Raw genomic sequence first — 20223 nt, forward strand, 5'->3', positions numbered from 1 at the left:
CGCATGTATAAAATTATGACAGTGGCTAATAATTATAAGCGTACCTATACAATGATTTTACGTGCGGACCAATAATTCGGACAATTAATATCCGGCGACCATTTTGTTCGCTTACCATAATATATTATCTCCGATCATTGTAAATCAATATTTTCGAATTTGATAATGCACGGTTAATTTGGGTCATACACAAATAAATGACCGTGACCTCCAAAAATATGACACCACAATATTCCACCATTTTTTTTTTCGATAAAAATACTAAACTAAAACAAAACAAACATAGACTATTTTCCTCCGTTAACCATTTTACTCCGTTATCAAAATAACAATTTGCTATCCTCTTATTCAATTGAATAAACGATACCTATAATTTTCCGACCAATATGATTATTATATATATACATTATATGTATTATATTTGTATATTATACAAGTAAATATCGAATATGAAACAAATTCAAATTTAAAATCATTATAATATAATTTAATAAAATATTAATTTTTATAATGATTTGGAATTGTAATCAATTCTAGTTAAAAAATTTAATAATAATCGTATAACAGAATAAATATAATATACAAAATAAACATAATTTTATTTTAACTTCTTATAAACTATTAAAATTCCAAGTGTTTTACTATACGCTTATATACAAGAATAAAAATCAAATACTTATGTACCTATACGTATCATACTTTCACACAAATAAAATATATAATAACTCTATTATTTAAAAAATGAATAGGTATATCATATATGATTTTAATATTTTGTTAAATATAAATATGTTTCTCATCTAAAAAAAAAAGTGAAAAAAAATGGAAAGTAATTTTTATTTTAATAAAAATAAACGATAGAAGAAAATGTTTTCTTATTTTTGGAGAAAATTGATCTCGTCCAAATGAATTTTCAACTAGAAAATTATATGATATCACTGAAATGGGTTGGCCTGTTGCAACCCGTTCATCGAAAGTCGAGTATGAAGAACTACAACGAATAGAAGTTTTTAAATTAACACATGAACAGCGCACGATAGATCAAAGATATAATATTTATATATACAATGTACAATAACTTATACGTGTAATGAATCATGATAACAGATGATCGTTCCCCATATTACACGCCCGATAACACTAACACGCGATTATCACGGCCATTAGGTAGTTATAGTTATAGGTACCTTAAATTATTTATAGGTAGGCCTTTATGATTAAAGCCGTTAAATGTAATACTAGTATAAAATTGCACAGATATATTACATATATATATATATAGTACTTACATAAAAAAGTAGTATATAATAAAGGAGTTGGACACATGGGTGTACCATTTGGGCGGGTATCTTAAAATTTAAAAGCAACGATAAATCATTAAACCCCAAAAACCGATTTTCCGTTCAAAACTATGGTTTGGGTATTTGTTTATTTACACTTCTTTGCGATTCCCTCAAAAACTACTGTGCTTATGTAATATGTGATCTGTTTGAAGTGCAGTAGTATAGTGCTGCATTTCAGCGTATCGCATTAAGGCTACTATTTTTTACTATCAGAAAAAGTGTCTTTCGGAATAATCTCCCGGGCCTAATAAACACCCCTGGATTCGTGATGCAGGTTTATTTATATACATAGGGACGAAAACGATATTTCTCATAAGTCAAAACACTGAACATGCGTAATACACTGCAGTGAAATTACACCTACTGCTGCAACGGATAAGTCCTTACAGTCCATTTCATTACTACCTACAGGTATAAACACACTTGAATATATTGCTTTTACTGGAGTAAACCTACCTACTCAGGTTTATTACCACTTCAAAATTGTATTATGATATTTATGAATGTTATGTATTACTTAACCAGAGACATATATTTGATATCAAACATTTTTCACATTTTTCACCATCAAAAATATTTTGTATAAGCATTTAACTTGGATCTTACAAATTTGTGTAGGTACAAATACAATAAACGAGGCAACGATTATGTACAATAATAAATCATAATATTTTAAATTATGTTAAACTTAAAATCTTCATATACTTCACTGCTTCAGTTACGTGACTATTTTACAAAAGCTTTTTTTTTTATAAAATTTCCAAACCTTTATAATATACACACATTTTTAGTGCTTGAATTGGGATAGGAAATGCGCAATCAGATGAAGCTGATCCGCCATTTTTATATTTCGAAAGCACCCTTACTAAGTATTTTCATTAAGACAGAAAAGTGTTATTTTTAATAAAATTATTTTTCAATACAAATTTATTTCATTAATTTTTTTCTAAAATTTTTGATTGAATAATTTTATTATTTTACTGAAGATTTCTTATTTAATGGAGGGCGGTACGTAGTGTTTAAATTATTAATTAAGCTACTCCGCTTAATTTTTATCAACTCAAGTTCATCACATTTTAATAAGCAAATACAAAATACAATTAACTCTAAATAACAGTTGTGTATTAGAGGCATAATAAACTGGCTATCCCCACAAAAATCTGGTGAACAATATAGATGACATTGTGCATTTTACCTTGACGTGGCGGCCAAAACGTAATCTTCGGGAAATGGGCCATTCGGATTGTCGTACCGGTGCAGATAAGGTTTGAATATATATACGTAGATATAGGCATGTCAACAGACTCGTTTTGCCGGAATTTCGCAGCACTGCACACCACACTATTATTACGAATGAGCATAAAATCTGTAAGGTTTTTATAATCCCAGCTTAGGTTTTAAAATGAAATTTTTTGGCTTTTTACATTTAAAGAAAAAAGGGTCCAATTCTAGTTTTAGTAAATAGTGGTTTTATGTGTAAATAAGATTAGTAAAGGTATAAAATAAGTGATAAAAAGTAAAATGTATATAAAGCCATACTACTGCAATTTGTGGCGAAAATTAGCATTACATTAATCTATTAATATTTATATAAATGATTTTTGATACCTAATATTTTCTATTAAGATTTTGGAATATTATACTGTTTTAAATTCGGTACTCTAAAGCAGTGATTCCCAAACTTTTACGATCACGGCACCGTTGAGAAATAGTTTGAGTTTCGTGTAACCACTGTAACCCCCCCCCCCTTTCTAATAAATATAAAATAATAATTTTTAATAATATAAATAATCCAAATATAATACGGTATAATATAATAATATAATTTTCTCAATAATCAAAAACATCTGGCGGAACCCTTGAGATCCAAGGTTTCGCAGAACACACTTTGAGAAACTCTGCTCTAAATACATGAAATAAGGATTAGGTTAAATCAATATGGTCCTATATATCTGTATATAAGTAAATAACATTGGCCATTTTATAAAGATTGACCAACGGAAAATTTCACGGTTACCCGTTTGCTACAGTCTAATAGTCTAAGCCTATGGTAACACTATACGGTAACGACAGCGATGGTGTCGATCGAGCGTACTGTATTTACGAATAGATCTTATACAGTAATCGTTTATGGACCGAAATTTTAGATTTACCCCTTCACTAAATATCGTTAACGGACGTGTTCGGAAAGTTGCTACCAACACTAGTATTAACATTTATCTAGATTTAGTAGAACGATTTTTTCGTACACAATATTAATACCTAAATAATGGTTTTGACATTTCCTTATTATACATACCTATTATATTTCATGGAGTTCGCTCGTCTTAGAAATTGGTCTAGAGTCCTTATTGTAGTATTTATGCACACGATGTCACGATCAATTCAAAAATATGCATTCAAAACAAAGATTAATATTATATTATTATGATATACATTTTTAAAAACCTAACATAATACACTTAACCTGATAAAGTTTTAAAAAATGATAGCCTGTGGGTATAGGTATATAACTTCAGTTATTGTTCAATCGTTCATGATTGTTTATACTATATTATAATAGAATAGGGTCACAGTATATTAACAGATTTCTTATATCATATTATGACTATAATATTCACCAAGTTTAAAATCGTTTATCCGTTTACCTAGTGTAGTATTATTATTATTATTATTATTAATTTAATACAAAAAATTACAATAAATATATTATAATAATCGTGTGTAGTGAGCTCCACTGAGCAGGCTCGTGTGGATGTGGAGACTCACGATTCTTAACTATAATAAATATATTACAAGTAAATAATAATTATTAACAATCAGCAGCTTGTTGTAATAACCACTCTGTAAATTTTAATTTTAATGTAACATAGTTAGAATAATAATTAAATCCATATGATAGGTTATTATAAACATTTGGATCAATATAAAGGAAATAAGATTGTGTGGTGGATTTACGTACATTAAGGGTAATAATACAATTTACTTCTTGTGTTAAAATTATGGGAAATAGGTTGATTATGATAGAATATTTAGTTCTTTATACAAATTATCAACGTGGGCATTTCTGGTTTTATTTAAGATTATTCTTAGAATACTATTTTGTGTAATTTGTAGTTTATTTAGATTCTTCTTATTTGCTGCTCCCCGTGCAATTATTCCGTAGTGTTGATTCTACTACTGCCTTGTATACAGTTTTAATTTGATTTTGATTGAAAATGGACTTAAGTTGTTTAAAAGCGTATACCTAAGAGAATTTCCTTATGTTTGTAGTAAGTTGTAGTAAGTGTGTTAATATGCTCTATCCATCTTATATTATATGAAATTTCTATTCCTATAGATATGTTCATTTAATATGAAATTATTATATTATAATATATTAGTTTTAATAAATTGTTGTTAAATATTACTATTCACTAATATTAAAACCAATACGCTTAATTATATTTATTATATCATTTAAGATATATATATTATGTTAATTATTTTAACTTTTAAGATAATTAGACTGAGTGATCATTTTAAAAGAGTGATTGTATACACATTAAAAATATACGGTGTATATCATAATTAACGATAAACAATACACGTAGTTTTTATATATAAATATATTATATAACAAATTATATACTTAGAATATTGATTTTTTTATGCAACTGTTTTATATTAACAAACTTTCAAAAGTATATTTACAATGTGACTTTATTATTTCTTTTAAAATACTTTTTCAGTCAGAATTCTTCAAACAATCAATATATATATATATTTTAATGAAAATAGATCAATAATAAACTTAAACACATTTTTTAAATTATTTTCAGTTATAAATAAAAAAATCACTTTTATGTAAATGAAAAATTCCAGAAAATCAATTTAAACGCGACATTATAATTTTACTAAATGGACTTCCCTTCAGTACCTATATAATATTTAAAATGGCTGTTGAAAGTTTTGATTTATTTTCTTGTTATTGCCTTTTGAAATTAATATATTTAATCAAATGGGCATTTGACACTTGAGTAATTAAACACGAGATAAATGCATATTATACGTATTTTATTAAAAAATAAATAGTAATGTGCAGAATAAATAAAGAAATATATACATTTCAATATACTAGTATTATGTGTTAAGCTTAAGGATGCTTAAATAATATTATAAAAAGTCAAGCTTCCGCTACTCGAAGGGATTTTTTAGCATAAGTATACATTTCTTCCACATAAATACTATACTGTTGATGTGAATTTGTGTGAAAAAAAATATTACGGCAATTTTCACTTGAATTTAATCCATCTGTCTCGTGTTAGCAGTAAAAAAACTAAATAAATAAAATTATCTCATATTATATCATTTTTTTTTTTATTCTTATATAAATGCTTATACTATAATAACAAAGACTGTTTCACGAATGACATGATAAATTCATCATTTAATACGTTGGTTTTATTGTCGACTACGGAACTGTGTTAATTTTTGTATTTTTAGTTTCATAATTGTTTTTTGTTAGTCAGATTTTTATCGTTGATACGAATTCTATCAACCACCGGATAAGTCTAAGACCCTTGTGGCGTGCACGGTTGTTTGATATGGACAAAAAACTTTTTGAGAAACGTCTTACATGGTAATCCTAATAAATAAACAAAATTAAAACTCGACAATGACTTTAAAATGTACATATATATACAATGTACAACTTTATATATAATATATGGCATATAAGAACTACTTAAGAATCTTAGACTCTCTCGTTCTTATTTCAAAGATGAAATCCCTAAATAGACTTATTGTTTAATCCCTGAATAGAATGTACCGCTCACCTATCCATCTCTGTCTTCATCATCTCTCGTTATCTTTTAACATATTTTTTGTGCCCGTTAACGTCTTAATGTATAGACTAAACACAAATATTTACTTGCGTTTTAACGGCTCTACTGCCGAATTAAATTTTAATGAGTAAGATTTATTTTTGAGGTGTCAAAATATTTACTTGCTTTTTTTAACTTGTTAACATTGCGTTTATATATTCGTACAAATATTTGATGCCTTTAATTATAACAATATTTGTGCGCATTTTAAAATATGTTTAAAATTATTTTTTTTAGTATCATAACAATAAGTATAAATTTTAATATCCCTGAAAAATAAATAATTATAATTAGTTTTAAATTTTTCATTCGAAAAACATGGTTTGGTTTATAATTGTACCTACAAACTACTTGAATTCGTTTTGAAGTATCAAATACAAATATTATTTAAAATGGATAAAAGAACTTAAATTATATAAATGGGATAATAAACTTTAATTTATCCCAGGTACTTTCAATTCATTATTAAAACTGTGGTTGGTAAATATATTGGAATCATGTTCAAATCGTTTAACTTTAAGTCACGTGCTGGGATACTGAACATGAATACACGCAATGCAGCTAATCAAAAATCCTTGGTAAAATACGTATACGTGCATTGACACAAAGCCACAAACCATTGCTTCAAAATGGGTTAAAATGTTCTAATTTAGACAATTATATTTAAAAAATGTACTTAAATAGTTTAATATTGTTTTAACAAAAATGCTTTTTCAATACAACTTTTATACTTAATTGATTCATATAGAAATAAAGTAATATATATCAATTATAACAAATAACCATTGGCATTAAAGATTATATTATTGATTATATTGTATAATTTGTATTAACTAATAGATACCTACAACAAACATGTAACATATTTTAACAATACTATTAGTTTCTATTTAATGTAAAAAGAAAAACCTGAAAAACTACTATTTTTTGAATAATAAATGTTGTAAAATTTAAAAAATATATTATGAAATAATTAATAAAATAATAATAGACTAAAGGTAAATAAAATCAAACTTAATTAGGATTGTTCTTAATTAATAGCTGATTTATTAAATAAAAACATTAAATAAATATTAGTCAGCTTAATAATTAAATACAATTTAAAGAAAAATCACAATATTATTTATATCTTTCATATACTATAATTATTATGAAATATATTATATTAAATATTGTATTGAATCATACCTAAAAAATATGATATAAACAGTAAGACAATCTCGTCATTTTTAAATAAGTGTACTTATAGGAAATTATTTTATAATATTTTTAGTTTGGTAAAAAAATAACAAATAAGTAATTTTAATTCTGAATTTTTCAATCATGAAATAATTAAAATAAAGATGATATATATAGTTGTTAAAAATTGAAGTGGTCTCGAAAGTTTTTTGTAGTATATAGTAAACTTTATTGTTTAAATAAAAAGGTATTTTATTTACTATGTAAGTATACGAATTTCAACTTGCTTGTTAATGTTTAATATTTGTATTTTTTAGGTACCTATAAATTATGTAGTATATACATTAATTTGCATTATATTATAAAATAAACTAATTAATATATTATTTACTGCAGTATATAGTATAAACTAAATAAAAATCAGGAATGTTATAGTACCAACCACCTATACAAAATCATGTCAATCATTTAAAATTTATTTTTTAACGATTTTCAAATTTAAATTTATATATATATATATATATATACCAAGTATATTATACCTACTACTTAGTATTATTTGGTGTAATATTTAGTACATTACATCTGATTAAAATTCGAAGTTTATATTGGCCAATAATCGTTGAATGTTCTCTGAAAACATAATTATATTGTGCACAATATTACACAATATTCATTCTTTTTCACCATTGAAGTAACGCTTAATCGACATGCCTCGATTGAATATTAATGAAAAATATACAGAGCGTGCATATGACGTATTTTTCGTTTAACATAGTATTTAAATTCATTTCTATTACAGCCAACGTAATCAAGCATATTTTATATAACCAATTTATGTATATAACGTATACATTTTAATTTGCCTTATTTTTTTAAATTTATTTTAGTACCTATTTACTTTTTACAAGAAAAAACAGAAATATTTTAAAAATTTTAAATTTAATTTAATTTTAGGTTTACAGTAATAAAATATATCATATTGTATTTGTATATCAATATAGTATAAGTTGTATGTGTGCGTAGCGGAGTTATAGTTAATACAAATGATTGCGATTTTGGAACGAATTAAAAAGATAAATAAACCATCTGTTTTGCAAAAGTTTATACGTTCTTAATATTGTTATATAATTTAAAATCAAGTAAAGTTTGTGTTTATACGCTGCATGTTGTATGTTAATAAAATATTGTGTGTTTGAAATATATTATCAAATATATTGAAAAAATAAATCACTCCGTTGAATATTTTTGTTGAATCCATTATTCAGAGCCGTTTATAGAGGGTAATTAAATACAGAAAAACGTTCATTGAAATGGTGGAAAATCGACAAAAGAACGTAGAGAAATTTTTAAGAATTGACAGACAATTGTTGTTAAACCATAGAAATCAACCTTCTTTTAAGCTAATTATAATTAAATTCATTGTTATTGGCTATATTATTAAATTATACCACTGTGATTTAATTGTAATTATTTACACATCATGAGTTCAAAATCGTTTTTTTAAAAAAAAAAAAAAAAAAATGATAAATATTTGCTAGTTAACTTATTGTATTTTATATTTTGTAGCAAAATAGATTATAATAAGTAGTAAAAAAAAAAGTAATACTCCAGACATTAATTTGTAAGATAACTTCATATTATATTGTATTAAATTGTAATGTAAAATATATAAACTCTATTTATTTACTTATATTTTTTAATTCTTATGGATGTGTTAAAAACAGGGCTTCAAAACGTTATTTTTTTTAAAATAAAATTTCGTTTAAAAACTTAATAACATTAAACGGAAAAAATCAAATAACATTTGAACGTACAATAACGTTAAACATTAAAATGTTATAACGTTAAAATAACCGAAAACGGAAAAACGATATATACAGGTATTTTTTTTTAATTTAAACCCTGGTTAAAAATTAAAATAAAGTAATAAATTGGATAAATTTCTTGTTGACTTACTTTGTTAATATCTATGAACAACGACTTCAGTCAAGTTATAATCATTATTTTAAAAAATTGATAAAAAGAACATCAAATCAAAATAATATTATAACAACGAATTTAGGTACAATTCAGTTAACGTGTATTTTTTTTTGACATCATAATTTATTTTTAATTGCAATCACTGCTTGTTGATATAATTATTTATTATATTAATGAAATGAAATACAGTAAGAGCAAATATATAAATGGTGTGAGTATGATTATTGATTATATTATCGCATTCAATAATATAGTATAATCAGGCGCGGATCCAGAGTAATTATTATGGGAGGCATTTATATATAATAGGGGTGGCCAACATGACTATGTACGCGAGCTACATATATTAATGCAATTATATCAAGAGCCAAATTATCTAATCTGTACTTTTATACCACAAAATTAATAAAGATAGCTAACATCCGATAAACATATCAAATTACGAAATACGAAATTATAAAATAATATTAATAATAATAAAACATTTTTTTTTTTTATATAAATGTATGCAAAAAAAATTAAAATTTTGATTTTTGTAAATAAGACCGCGAGCCACATACGTCGATGAAGAAAGTCGCAATTTGGCCACCTCTGAATTATATATTGTACAATAATTATATTATTATATTATAATTATTACCATCGATTATATATACAATATATATATCATATATGTATTATTTTAATTGTATTATATACATAATCAATGCTATTACTATAAATATTTCTTTAATTTTTAAAGGAATTAACTTACAACTAAAAATTAATAAAAAAACCTAGGTAGGTGCATTAATAAGAACACTCTTTATTTAAGAACAATTAGTAAAAACTATTAAAACACTATTGAATATTAATAAACCAAAAATAATTATAAAGCAAAATCTAATTTTCTTTTTGTTTATGAAAAATATTCGACATATTTTGTTAAATTTGTATTTATTGATTCAAAATATTCAATGTTTGAAGAAATTTTCATTGTAAATGTTATCTATACAATTATCTCTGCATTAATAAATTATTATTACAATATGTGTTTGTGTGTGAAAAAAGTTGACTAAAATACATTTATTATTTATAAAATGATGTGGTCTCACACTTGATCACTAGGTAATTATTCAAAGAGATACAGACTTTAAATAATAATGAAAAAAAATGGTTTGCGCGGCAATACAACGTGAGTCGAGAACTCAATAATTTTACTAAATTATAATTTATAATATATATTCAACAACAAGATATATTTAATTTTAAATCACACCATCTTCTTAAGCACATACTTAAGGTTATGAAAAAAAAAAATTATTATACTTCGTTCGGCATCCATAATGTCGTCAGTCAACACAATTAGAAATTACAGAATTATAAATAAAACTATCCGCTAAACAATGTATTTATTATTATTTAATGTAAATAAAAACTAAATATAAGATCCTAAACTATAAAAAAATTTAATTTTTTTTTATCATTTGACATATTTATTTGATTTGAATTGATTTTTTTTTTTCGTGATTTGGGGGGACATCGCTCCCATGCCTTCCCCCTTGTATCTGCGCCTGAGTATAATATAATATTCAAATTAAACGCAACACAAATGACGGATAGCAAGCATACACATTTCGGCAGCGTATATTCAAAGTTAGCTATATATTAGTCAATATTAATGTTATGTATGTCTGAAATCTAATATTTATTACAGTATGGTAGTATGCCACTATGCCAGTATGGTAACATATTGGTAACCATATAGTACTTTTTAGGCCATGATAGACCTGTCATATCTATGCTTTTATTATTTATGTATAAAACAAAATAAAAACAGTATATAAATTGACATTTAAAGTTGACATGTACCTTGATTAATATGCATTATGCATAGGTATTTCAAGTATTTATTATTTCTGTTAATGATATCACAATTTTTCATATTATGGTCTAACTTGTTTCAATCTGCTGTATTATTCATGAATAGACTCACAAAATATAATATATATTAATGTTTAATGTATGTGTACTTAAATCGATACTATGAAATAAACACTATAATATATGCATTGAATTATGTTGAAGAAAGGGTACATTTATATATTTAATATTTATATACCTATAATATATTACTATATATGCTGTACTGAATAAAAAAATTTCAATTAGTTATAATATGTGTATGAGATATACTTAAAGTAAGAACTAAAATGTATAAACTTTATGATAAATAATAATGTGATTTTTCGTTTAAAATTTAAAATTTATAAATAGAAGTCATAAGCTTATAAATTATGAAAACATTTTGAATTTCCAAAATGAGAGGTTAAAATGTTTATTGCATTGGTACCATAACTATAAGGCTTACGCCTCCCTTCGGAGGCGTAAGCACTTAACAAAGGAGACGCAATAAAAATATTTATATAGTACCTATACACTAATAAAAAATGTTGTTTCATAAATGAAAGAGAAGCGCGATTAGTTTTTTTATTTTTGGAGATGAGTGAACAAAAAAAATTTGAAAACCGCTGGTTTAGTGGAAATCTACAAAATAGTCTTTAAGCTATATAAAACTAGTTTACCTAAGCTTAAAATAAACAGAATTTAGAAAAATATACACTTATGAGTTGTAATTATCAACTATAAATCTTTAGATTATAATTATTGTACTATAGATTTGTCTTAAGATAATTATACTTTATAGGAACAATTTTCATTCATTAAAATTGTAATTAATCATTTTTATCAACATTTTTATTACTTGATAGTTGATAAAGACCTAATAACTAATTTCTTCGAATCAATTTTGTTTATAAACATGATATATTTTAACTATAAAGAAATAGCTTATATTAAAATGCAATTTATTTTAGGTGTAAAAACCATACTACCTACATACTATACATTGGTATCTAGGTAGTATATAGTATAATATAGCATAAAAACATGAGAATATTTTAAATGTAATGAACTAACTAATGATACGTTATTTTTGTATTGTAACAAATAATATTTTATAACAAAAGTCAGTGGATTTCCTATACGTCTAATTTAAAACATGCATTGTCAATGTTTTTATTTTTTCTTGTGTACAATATACAAATTTAATTAAACTATGTTTCTCTTTAGTCTTCATTGCTTTTTATGTTATATTATTATTTATAAAATATTTGTGGAAAGTAACAAAATTAAATTATATTAAAATTAATCAAAATGCAACACAAAAGGAGATGAAAATGTAGAAAATACTTTTATTTGGGTTTAAATGAACAGTATAATTTATGGTGACTAATTGATTTGACGTCAGTTACTATCAGTTAGAAGAGGGTACAAGAGATAAATATAATAATTATTGGGACAGTAAAATAATCATTAATTTAAAAGCTTTGATTGCAACACAATAGGTACAATATTATTATGATCAGTAATTGGCTAAACATAGTTTCAATGTTTTTCAAATTAAATCAGAAAGTGCGAGTTAATATAACTAAACTCTAAACTTTAATTATCCTCTAATTATTTTACAGTACAATAATACCTCTAACTTTATTATACCAATATCGATGAGTTTTTTCATAAAAATAAGAGCTGTCAAAACTAACATTTTCAAATTGATTCGTGTATTGTACATATTATAGACCTTGACCTAATTAGAAAATATTGATCCTAATATTGTATATACTCAATGTATGTATCATAATTAATAATATATACAATATACATCATTCAAATTAACATTTAGTGTAAATTATTATAATCCTATTGTTTGGTTAAGTAATATTTATAATAATATTAAAGGTGCATCGCGTATGTCTTTGTAAAAATGAAACCAAAATATATGTCTCCTTTTATCTAAATGTCTAAATTTATCAATAATTTATATCCTATGAAGTATTAACATATGCAACAGTTAATGTTTCTATTTCTATTCTACTTTTTACTAATGACTAGTATTATTTACTTTAATAGTTGAATCTATTCTAAATTTTTATTTTGAGACATTGTCAATAATAATTCTAGAACAAATATATAAAATTTATTTAAGGTATTTAAATGTTAACATATTGTAATTAATTTACTTTTATAAAATATTTAAATATGGTTAATTTTGATACCTACGTCCAAGTACAAAATTAAAATACTCACACAAATATGACGTTTTTAAAAAACATACTATAAATATTTTATTAGACATATTTAAGCAATAATAATTTCTAAATAATTCAATACTATTGTGATTAATACATATGTTTTATATATTATATAATATAAATACAAGATAATATCTGATACATTCTTAGTATTTTTTTTAAATTATTTTATTTGTGCAATTAATCAAATTAAAATAATATTACATACCAACCTATAAATGCCACCTATATTGGTATAAATGTAAATGTGCACGCTAACCAAACATTTGTATTTTAACAAATATATTCTAATGTTTTAAAAACGTGATTTACATTCTATCATAACAGTAATCTAATATTGCATTTAAAAATAGTTTATTTAATGTGTATGTAACTAAAAATAAATTTTAAATTTAAAAATTGTTTGATTGTAGACTGAAGTCAATTTAAAATACAATGCCAACATTTAAAATAATATATAAATTATAGATACGTTAAAACAGTAGCTAACACATGTGACATATTACATTCATATAAACTTATTAAATAATTTCAAAAATATGTGTGCATGTTTAAGAGGATGATGTGTAATCTATTTGTAAAAAAAAAATTGTAAATCTTAATTTTCTATTAATAAAAGAGACTTTATAGCCATCTATTTTCTGGCCGTTTCCATGTATTTTTCATTTTACGGAAAAAGGAGTATTTAGGAAGAAATTTCAAAACGCGTGTTTATGTTTAAGTCGTATAATCCATTGGTAAATGAAAAGTTTTGAAAATCTTAATTTTTGCTAGGTTAGGACAGAAAATACGTATTGAAAGTATTTTTCTGTGTCATTTTAATTTTATGGAGGAAGGAGAGACGTGTGTGAATTTTAAAACTAGTTTTATGTATTCACGGGAATAGTGTTCTTCTATTAAAAAAAATGCATAAAAGTTCATTTTTACTAATTAGTAGTTATGTATACACAAAAATTATACATTAAAAATTAAATAATTTAATACACTAACTGCAGAATATTATATAGTACATATTATAAGTGTAGACAGTTCTAAATACTATTTTCTACGTTCATTAAAAATGAAACTTTTTGAATATTTTTTTTCTGAATATACCTTATTTACTCCTCTTGTATCTGTTGTGACTTAGTTTAAAGCGTACTATCTTAATAATGATGAAAATAAAATAATAACAAGATCATGGTTTTGTCTTAATTTACCTATTTAATTTTAATTATTATTTAAAAAAAGTTTATTTATTCAAACTTATTAATTCAAAAGCTCTTGAAGTCTTGACGTAATTATTTCATATAGGAGATGGGAGTATAATAATACTTCGTCAAAATCCGTGTCACTAAAAAATCTATTTGTAAAAAATAATACTATTGAGTATTGAATAAAATATTAAAACAAAAATACAAAATTATTTATATTAAGGAGAGTAACTTATTTTATTAAATGCAACTTTACAATATTATAAATATTAAAGCAAAGTATGCGTACATTTTATAAAAATAGATAAATAGATAGTACAGATAATGATATAGATGTCTTGATGGGTTTGATTTAGAAAATCGTTCAGTATGTTAAAATATATATTCCGGTTTATAAAAGTGTTTATTATCATTAATTATTATGATTCTATAATTTTCAATGTTAATATTTTTGTTTTTTGTAAACATTGTAGTTCAATTTTATTTTTGATTAATCTATTAGTATTGATAAGGATAATTTGTGTTGATATTAACTAATATTATTGATACAAAATCTCTTGTTAGTTAAGTTTTTATTATTTTAATACCTATAATGTTATTTTTAAAAGCTGTTTATTATTACGCGATAAACTATAATATCCACAGAATATGAGCGTAATTATTTCTTAATACCTATGCAAAAATGAGTTATAAATATTTATTTTTATTTTTATTCTATATTTTGAATTTTTTTTTTTTTTTTTTGATATAACTAAACAATAATACTTGTAACGATTATCAAATATCAATAAATTTAACTATAATATATATTATAAATCCAAATTAATATAATATTTATAAATATAATCGATGAACACGATATAAATTTCTACATGAAAACGTTTATTATTGATGATTAACATTTTTGTAAAAATATTTTTTGTACATATACTTTTTAGCACATACTCGGTATGAAAATATAAAATTTGACAGTAAGCATTAGTTAATTTCCTTTTTATATATTTATTATTATAATGACGACATTTTTAAGATACATCACAGTTATTTCAATGGAATGTATATATTTTATTATTATCCCCAAGTGTTTAACATTTTTACTCAACCCTAAATTAATAAGCAAAACTTATACCTAGTAATTTATATTTACCTATTAATAATAATGAATTAAAAATAAAATTATATTTTGTACCTGCTTATTGGTTTAAATTTCAGAGTTTTTACTATTTATAATTCATTTAATTCTAAAAATAAGATTTAAGACTTTCAACTAATAAAAAATACGTCCTGCACACGGTTGGCCTTTAGGGCATATAGATTATTATAATATATGACATAAAAATGTTTTACAAGTTCAAATATTACATTTTATGAACACAATTTTAGGAATCTGTTCCACGTCATAAAGTTGCAAGAACCTTTATGTAATATGAATTCCCACATATTTTTTGTGTCGTTACACCTAAATCGTTGTTTGTTAAAAATATTTTCTCAACAAATTCTAAAAAACTGATACTTATACTAAGTTAAAACTATATGCCCAGTGCTGTAAGGTAGTTACCCCTTTTGTCCAAAAAAATCTTTGTTTTTCGGTTACAGACCCTTTTCAGTAAAAAAAAAAAAAGTATAAAAAAGAGATAGTTCCCTTTTGGTCAGTAAATTGTCATAAACAACTGTTTGTGAGTCACTAACTATAAACTCCATTAAACATTCCCAACATGTTTTATTTCTGTAAAAAAAAAAAATCTATGATATATTTTCTTGAAAATTAAAACCTTTTTATGAAGTAAAAATATTTTAATTTGAATTGTAAATATACAATGTTTGTTTACTTATCAAATTTGATACAATAATTCTGTGTGTATAAAATGTATATAAGTTACTTTGAATAATATTATACTATTATATACACACTTATATAATTATGTATATACAATTTTACACTCCAATAGTACAGTTTATATAATATTATTATTCACGGTCAAAAGACGTTACCTAATTGTATCTTTTAACGAATAATTTTCTGGTTAGGCACAAAGAAAATATCCTTATCTTTTTCGGGTAAATTTGTATAAAATTGGCGATTAAAGATTTAACAAATTTTGGCTCAAGGAATGACATTTGAAGTATGTAAATTTTAAATGTTCTTGTTACACCATTGTGAGTGTATCACTAAAAATATTATTAGATACCTCATCCTACGTGGGTAATTATAAATTGTAATACCTAATACAATTTAATAGTTTAAATTTGAAAATGATTTAAGTACACTCAATTATAATATAATTGATTAACTAATAAAATTGAAAACATGGATTAATATTTTTAATCCCATCTCTAAATTCGTGTAATATTATTAAAATCCTTTGTAATCATTAAAATGTTTGAAAACAAAAACTTTAGCAATTTTTGGAAAATGTTTTCCATTAACAAGTTTACATTAAAACAATTAAATTAAATATGAGTGAGAAATAAAGATAAATTTAAAATTCTTTATTTATGATTATTTGTTAAGTTATGTAAATTGACGGAGTTATCAAAAACACAAGACGGTTTATATTGAAACCAATCTTTTGTTTATAGACAATGAACATAATATTATGATTGTACGGGCCCAGAGCGTAAGGCAGTAATACGCGCGCTTGGACACTAATTAATTAATATGCACCACTAACACCCGGACTTTAAAATAATTATGATGTAATATCTGGGTAAGTCGTGATGTAATAGTTCAAACAACAGTGTTCGGGAATGCCGGATAGAAACTGTGGTATACCTATATGTGGGTGTGTGCTTAATACAACAACAACAAAAAAAAAAAAAAAATAGTATTTACTAAATTGATTTATATGAGCTGGTTAGTGGTTTCGCACTACACGTCTTGTGAGCGGTGAGTGGCAGTAGTTAAAAAAATATGACAGGTTCGCGGGAAACCTGATGCGGGGCAAGTTTTTCATTCCCGACCCATCACCGATTGGAAATATTTCTGTCGATTCTAGAACAATAGCGTAAAGTGATTAATTCCTGTACCGTACACACTTAAGCCATTAACACGACACATCGTTCAATGACGATTTCGCCGGAGAGCCGATCTGAAATGCGCGATGAGATTTAAACTCGCCGCGTAGGGCATACAACGTCATGATGTACAATAATACACGAGCCTCGGCAAGTAGGGTAATGATTTTAATTGTTATTATTGTGTCAATCGCATTGTGCGGTGTGTGTGTGTATAATTTTCCAGTTTTTTTCCCTTCTCATCATACGGCTTGTTTATTTTTTTTTTCTGTTATTTCCAGGTCGGCCGGCTCGTGTTCATCGTCGGTGTGCCGTCTGCTGGACGACGGCGGTGACAAAACGCCTCCACCGCCGTGCTGGTGTAGCGCGGAGACCGAGGCCGTCCTCGGTGACCCACATAACAACGGCGTTATGGCGCGGACGGCAACCGGTTACCGCTGTCCGCCGCGTGGATCGCTGTCTCAGCGCCGAGGCACCGCCGCAGCCGTCGAAGGGGGGCGGCCGGTGTTGCGTTCGCGTCCCGACGCAGACGTTCAGTTAAGCGTACAGCGTCCGACCTCGCGTATCGTGCCGTCGCGTTGTGTCAGTGCGGGTGATTGGTGTTGTGATAACGGAGACGTCGACGTCGACGACGACGACGACGACGACGACGAGGATTACTATTGCGTTTACGAGGACGAAAATCCCCGCGGAGTGAATAACGACGTCGACGTTAACGATGATAACCGAGTGCGCGCCGTAGTGCCGATGGACAACGGGAGTGGTTTGATAACCGGCGGCGGGGTCGTCGGATCGACGGCGGACGGTGGTAAGCCTCAGGCGGCGGCCGCCGAGAGGACTTACGCGTCCACGGAAGCGCAGACGGACGAGACGGCGTGCTCGTCCGCGTACAGGGAACAGCGGCGGCGGGAACGCCGGGAACGCCGACTCCAACAGCAACGACGCGTCCATCCGCCGCCGCCGCCGCCGCCCGGGCTTTCGTCGTCGTCACTGCTGCCGCCACCGCCGCCGACGCTTCTGTTGCAGCAGCAGCAGCAGCAGCCCGCGATCGCCGTACCTGTCGACCAGGACAGGCTGCCCGACCTGTTGCTCAACTCGCACCTACCGCCGCCGCTGTACACCACCGTCGGCGGCGGCGTGTGCGACGTCGCCATGGCCACCCGGGCGGCCAACTTGCAGGCGTCCCTGTTGCCCGCCCCGTTCCAACACCCCCATCAGCCGCCCGGGGCGCCCGTCGGCTCTGCAAGCTCGGCCGTCAACTCGCCCGGCGGATTTCGCCTACCGTTCGGCATCATACCGGCCAGGAGACGAAGGTCAGTGTTCAATATACCATTTTATGTAGTGCATTACCGCGTTAAGTAAACGATTTCGTTAGGTACCTATATTATGAGCATATTATAATTACGGTGTTGTCGTAGTGTTACCTATCGAAATCTCTAAATTTGATAGGTAGGGTAGATATTTGTCCATATCATGTAATATTCGCACGTGTTTGGTAGCAGTTTCGGTTATATTACACGGTTAAAAATAAATACATATCACACGGACCGTTTACCGTACAGTAGTTGTAGATAGGTTCTATATAAGTGAGTTGCGCAAACAATAAACATGTGACCAATCGCAACGTTCTTGTAGCATACATTTTTTTTATCATATTATAAATATTAAATACCATCTCTCTTAGTTCGAGATTCTCATCAAACGTCATAACTCATAACGCACGAACCTTCTCGATATCTCAATTTTTGTTATATATTTTATAATATAATATATATTATAGGCTCTAGTATAGAAGCATTATTCGTACAGGAAACATAATATGAGCGTACCTCTAAATCGAGATCTTCTATATTGCAGTGCATAATATTATAAGTTCGTGTCATGTAAACGTAAATTGTATAATAACCAGTATCTATACAATAAATAAAAATGAAGAATTCGAACAAAGAGCGCACTGCAAAGATAGGACAAAAGTGTTGTAGCAGCGCACGCTATATACTTGTCCTGTACGATATAGCTGCACGCCGCAAACACTCCTAGGCGATAGGTATCAGCAGCATATAATAATATTACATAGGTACTAATATGTATACGATCCGTTCAAAAACGTCCCATAAGGACAGGTTCTCGCGGTTGGTTGTATATATAAAATAATAATAATAGTTATAGTATAGACTATACACTATAGAACGCAATGAACTCGAACAACGCATCATATTTGGCGGTTTTACGACCCATTAAAAGAGGAAATATTATAGAAGTGAAATCCAGGATGTTTGCGTTTTGTACAGATGATACTCTGCATGTGTGTGTTTTATGCGACACCCTATTGTTTGTGCGGCTCACAACAATATATAACGCGTATTTTAGGTATAGTGCCACGGTCATTACTACAACACACATGCAAGAGTGTTTATTATAATAGCTTAATAGTAATAACATGCGCGTGTCGTGGTACATATTATTATATTTTGTTTTTGAGAAACTTTTCGTTCATTAGCCATCGCATTGT

At 27.0% G+C, this 20223-nt stretch overlaps 1 protein-coding gene across 1 annotated transcript in view; it reads left to right on the forward strand.

Annotated features, from left to right (window-relative positions):
* The window catches only part of LOC113558381, a 194800-nt gene that overhangs the window by 101145 nt on the left and 73432 nt on the right, over positions 1–20223 (forward strand). Inside the window, exon 4 of the mRNA XM_026963837.1 lies at positions 17993–19024. Coding sequence (XP_026819638.1) covers positions 17993–19024 — 1032 coding nt within the window. The remainder of the gene's footprint in view (positions 1–17992; positions 19025–20223) is intronic.

The sequence above is a fragment of the Rhopalosiphum maidis genome, chromosome 1 (assembly GCF_003676215.2).
Source record: "Rhopalosiphum maidis isolate BTI-1 chromosome 1, ASM367621v3, whole genome shotgun sequence".
Lineage (NCBI taxonomy): Eukaryota > Metazoa > Arthropoda > Insecta > Hemiptera > Aphididae > Rhopalosiphum > Rhopalosiphum maidis.